Source organism: Nothoprocta perdicaria, unplaced genomic scaffold (genome assembly GCF_003342845.1).
Source record: "Nothoprocta perdicaria isolate Ctin4 unplaced genomic scaffold, notPer1 scaffold_564, whole genome shotgun sequence".
In the NCBI taxonomy this organism is placed as follows: domain Eukaryota; kingdom Metazoa; phylum Chordata; class Aves; order Tinamiformes; family Tinamidae; genus Nothoprocta; species Nothoprocta perdicaria.
Window position 1 is genome coordinate 33,911 of NW_020455826.1, and position 4,670 is coordinate 38,580.

The 4,670-nt window shown below is 43.8% G+C and overlaps 1 protein-coding gene across 1 annotated transcript in view; it reads right to left on the reverse strand.

Annotated features, from left to right (window-relative positions):
* LOC112955422 (protocadherin-1-like) overlaps positions 1-4,670 on the reverse strand; it is a 16,464-nt gene that overhangs the window by 4,757 nt on the left and 7,037 nt on the right. The window contains exon 4 of the mRNA XM_026048724.1: positions 4,519-4,656. Coding sequence (XP_025904509.1) covers positions 4,519-4,656 — 138 coding nt within the window. The remainder of the gene's footprint in view (positions 1-4,518; positions 4,657-4,670) is intronic.

The following is a 4,670-nucleotide window of genomic DNA, read 5'->3' on the forward strand; positions in this document are numbered from 1 at the left end:
CCTCCCAGCGGCTTTTTCTCTCCGTGCCGACACCGCCCGCCCGGCGCTCCGCGAGCGAGCGGCCGCCCCGCGGGAGGCTGCGGCGGCTGCGGCTCTGTCTGCGGTGCCGCTTCACATCGGGCAACAGCGGCACCCGGAGGCCCCGCGCCCACACTGCASCCCACCGGTAAAGGGACAAGCTGCAACCGGCCTCTTTCCACGGGAGCTCATCATGATTCGGAGAAGCTTGAGGATATCCCCATTTTCCGCCTCCTGCTGTCAAAATAGGTCACCTGGGAGAAGTATTCAATCGTCTTTTCTATAATGCACTTTGATAAGTCARGATCAAGGTTTCTATTTTTTTCAAATGATGACTATATTCCCAGAAGGTGATRCATAGTTTTTATATTTCTTCAGTCAGGTGTGTCTCCCACAGGCACATACACTCTCCTAAGTACTTATGGATTCTTCATTTCTGGTAAGCATTCCATAAGTTTTACAGTGGATGGAGAAATCATTTTTAAGTTAGGGCCTTATTTCTCTCTACAGCACTGACTGCTTCATAATTTAAATTYATTAAGACAAAAAGAGGCCTCAGCACCCTCAGTCCAGATATAGACATGTAGATGYCAAGAGTCATTTTCCTTCTTGATGGGAGCACTGTACCTTGCTCTAGGTTTTCATTAGCTCAGAGTTTGACTCCAAGGACAATGGAATTGGGAATGCTCAAGGGATTTCACCATTTTTTGCAGTCTTCCTGAAGTGGTTAGGTTTGGCACTGAAATCCAGTAGCCTGCACAGGCTCTAAGTGATGCCAAATTGGAACWCMTCTCCTCTGAAAGACAATTGGCTTTGAAGGCCCAGACCAAAACTGTATGCTCTCAGACTTCAGGGAACGGTAAATTCCATTGAAGATATTCTCTGTCAAAGCATTTATCCTGCCCTGGACGAGGAGAAGAAGCACTTGAGAATATGTCCTCTCACAATAATGACTATGTAACTTGCCATGCTCAGGTGAGATTTGTTTTGAGCATGTTTCATCCATACTTTGTGATCCAAGAAGAGGCTGCACAAATGCAATGGTAAAGTTTACCACTTTACAAGCCACAGGACTTACTTACCTGTTATGTAGAGATACATMAACCTGAGAAAGTATAACTCTGCCTTCTGACATATTTAACTGTCAAGAAACATTATATTTTTTGGAATCCGTATGTCACTTTTTTTTTTTTCAGGAAACACTATAACATGTACGCCACTCTCCCTGTCATGTATTAGGATCACCTTTTGAAGTGAGGAAGTATCTAAACAGATACTCCCTTCTAAGGATCTACAACATCTGGGATACAAGGAGGGATATAAAAGTACCTCTTCTTAATAGCTATCCATTGTGGGAAAACCTACATAGCAAACTAAAGATCMTGTGAAGAATAAAAAGACGTCACACACTACTAACATGGTCTATGTACTTCTGGCCCAGTATTTGCATTAGACATGGGAGCATAAATAATTGGTTTAAAGATTCATACCTTCAATCAACACTATAAAGATGGAGCGGATGCAGCAGAATTCAATGTAGACAACGTAGACGTAGGACTTTCAAAGACAAAGACCACAACAACTAAAGCAGCACAAATCACCTCTGTTGAAAGTCTGAGAAAAGGGAGGCAGAAAGAAATGGCAGTTACCAGAGCTTTCTAGTTGTTTGTATCCTGTGGGAAGGGATCAGACATCATTTGAATCCTACCATAAAAAATATTATGAGGAACAAATAACTTTAACACCTATCTTCCCTACACAAGAGGGAATGTCACTGCAATGACACGTGCACATTAACTATGCCACTTGCCACAAGCAAGAGCATTTTATTCAGAGGCATATTTTGCAAACCTGTGTACAACAAAGTCATGCTGTTTATAACCATAAACAGTAAGTTTAGGTATGAGAATTATTCCTCCTGACATGCCTTTCTAAGCAAAAGCCTTTATCAGGCATATGGAGGCCTACATGCTAGTCATGACCAGAAAAGGGGACTAATATTAGAAATACCCAGAAGTGAAGAAATCATACCAGACAAAAATTGCTAAGAGCAACAGCAGCAACAACAACAACAATAAGAACAACAACCAGCACCACCATAAAAATATAAAATTACCATACTATAAGTTCCTGTAGTGTGATAAAGGATCAATCCTGGGCGCCCCTGTACTATTTAATAGACTGTCTCAAAGAAGAGTGAAGAAGAAAAGTCCATTGTGAAAGCAAAATAGTATGAAAAAAAAGAGATACATTTAATGGGAAAGGAAAACCAAGAAAAAAAGTAGGCAAATGATGCACAACTAAGGCAAAACACTCCTTTGTCCGCATCTCTCTTTAAAGAGTGTCTTATCCATTTGAACAAACGCCCTGAAAAAGGTGGGACATTATGTCTAAAATTATTTCTATCCTCAATACCTAGAATTTAGATGTAAAGTTAAAATACAAAGAAAACCTGGTTACCAGAGTACTACTGTGGCACAGGGTATTCAAAAACCCTAACCAAGKAAGAGCCTATTTAAAACACGAGGAAAACACATTTTTTTTWWAAAAAGAAGTATTTACATTTCAGAGAGTTCTGCATCACCGGTAGTGCTGCACAAGGAAATTATATTGGCAATAGGGATCACGGGAACAGTAGGACTACCAGTCATGACCCAAGAAGCATGCTATTCAGAACAAAATGATGCACACATGACCCACACACCACGACATCCCTACAAAAAACGTTGAAAAGTGACTTATAATATTGTCTATGATCCTCGTAAAGGTCAAGTAAATGGCATCCAAACAGTCATGCAACATTTCTCTCCACGATAAGCGAGCATATACATAAACACGCAAGTGAGATACCTGGTTTTGCTCCAACCACCATTATGACAAGACATACACCTGTAAAGCACATGAGTGATCTAACACTGAAGACATGCGGTCTTTCAGCAGACATAGRGTCTCAAGACGGTCTGTTTTAAAACACTTTAACAGCCTGCTTAAGAAGGGACACGTAATATGTCCAAAAYACAYGAGTCTTCTCTCAAAATAGCAATCGCTGAGAGCAGTTCCACCATACTGTTAAAACCAAACTACATTCCCATCTCTTACATTCCACAGCAACACCAACACTCTAAAAGAAACAGAAAGACAAACCAAGAACCGAAGGCGATCTGCTTCACCTGAGTAAGAGACTAGGCYCGAAATTGCAAACACAGACACGTGAAGGCAGGGGAGTTCAGTGCTAGCGACGCCTACAACAACAAGACAGCAAAGGGTGAAAGGAGGGCAATAACATCGGTGTCAGGAGTTGTGTCCTACCCTAAAAAAGCTACAAGAGATGAAAACTGGATGTCTATGCTATATCCACGATCAATACCTCCCTCCTTCAGCTCATGCTCTCTCCATGGATTCTCGACATTGACAGGAGATTCATTTGTCCCACAAAGGCTTCTCCTGCTCGTTTACCTAACACCAAAAGAAGCCGCCATGGTCAGGCTTAGAACACACCAAAGGTGTMACTACATTTCTTAGCACCGGCAATGGAGGACGGTGGTCCTCAGCACCTACAAACAAAGTCAAATCGAACCACTCCCTCCTATGCCTCCTTAATGAAGGCCACACGTGTCTGCAGCACGGACACCTGTGCTCTGTAGTGCACAACATCGGAAGACTGGGTCTGCAAAGTGGCAAAGACACTTCCACTCTCTGGGAACAAAGCTTCATATCTTCCTGCTATGAAGGGACCCTGAGTGTCTCTGTGCACACACTGGTCTTCCTCAACAACAAATGTTCATATGTACCACAGGCGGATCAAGACAAACAAAGGAGACGCCGACCGTTAGGGAGCACATTTTCACACTGACACCTACTCTGCTTAAATTCCTGACGCCCTATTTCCCCCCACACTGACTAGTTCCGTTTTAAGCTGTTAGCGTCCAAACAAAAGGGCATGTTCTAAGAAGAGGGTGATAGCAACAGTGCAAACAAACATTTCTCAACAATAAATGTTTATAATCCACCGCAGGCGAATCAAGAGACACAACCGTTATGGAGCACGTCTTTATACAAACTCGTAGTCTGCCTGAAAGTCGGACTTTTCATTTCCCCCACACTGATTACATCCATTTTAAATAGTTAGCTTTCAAATAGCAGGGAGAGAAAGGTGATAACATCTCTTTCTAAGAGAAAGGTGATAACATCAGTAAGTGATTGACACTCTTTAACAAGCAAGGCAAATAGTGAGCCACTCACAAAGAGATCTAAAGGCACATTTACATTACTAACAGCGCCGCACCATCAAGAGCACTTGGAAAGCTAATTTGCTCTCCCTTGGTAGTCATCGCAGTCATGTCCTAAGCTACAGCTCTGCCTCTGCTTGTTAATGCCCAGTATCGCGACGAAGGCGATGAGGACGAGGAAAACAGAGAGATCGAAACCCCACAGAAGAGGAAATAAACGAAAAGGGGTGGCTCATAGAAGGAAARTGAAAGGCTGTCGGGCGGGACTCACCAGGAGGGCGTCTCCGCTGTGGGCGTCGCCGCGGGCGCTCGCGGGCTCCTCAGGCAGCAGCAGCGGCGCGCCTTTGTCGGGCGGCGGCGCGGCCGGGAGGGTGTTGCAGCAGCTGCCGCCCGGACAGCCGAGCTGGCTCTTGCGCGAGTCGG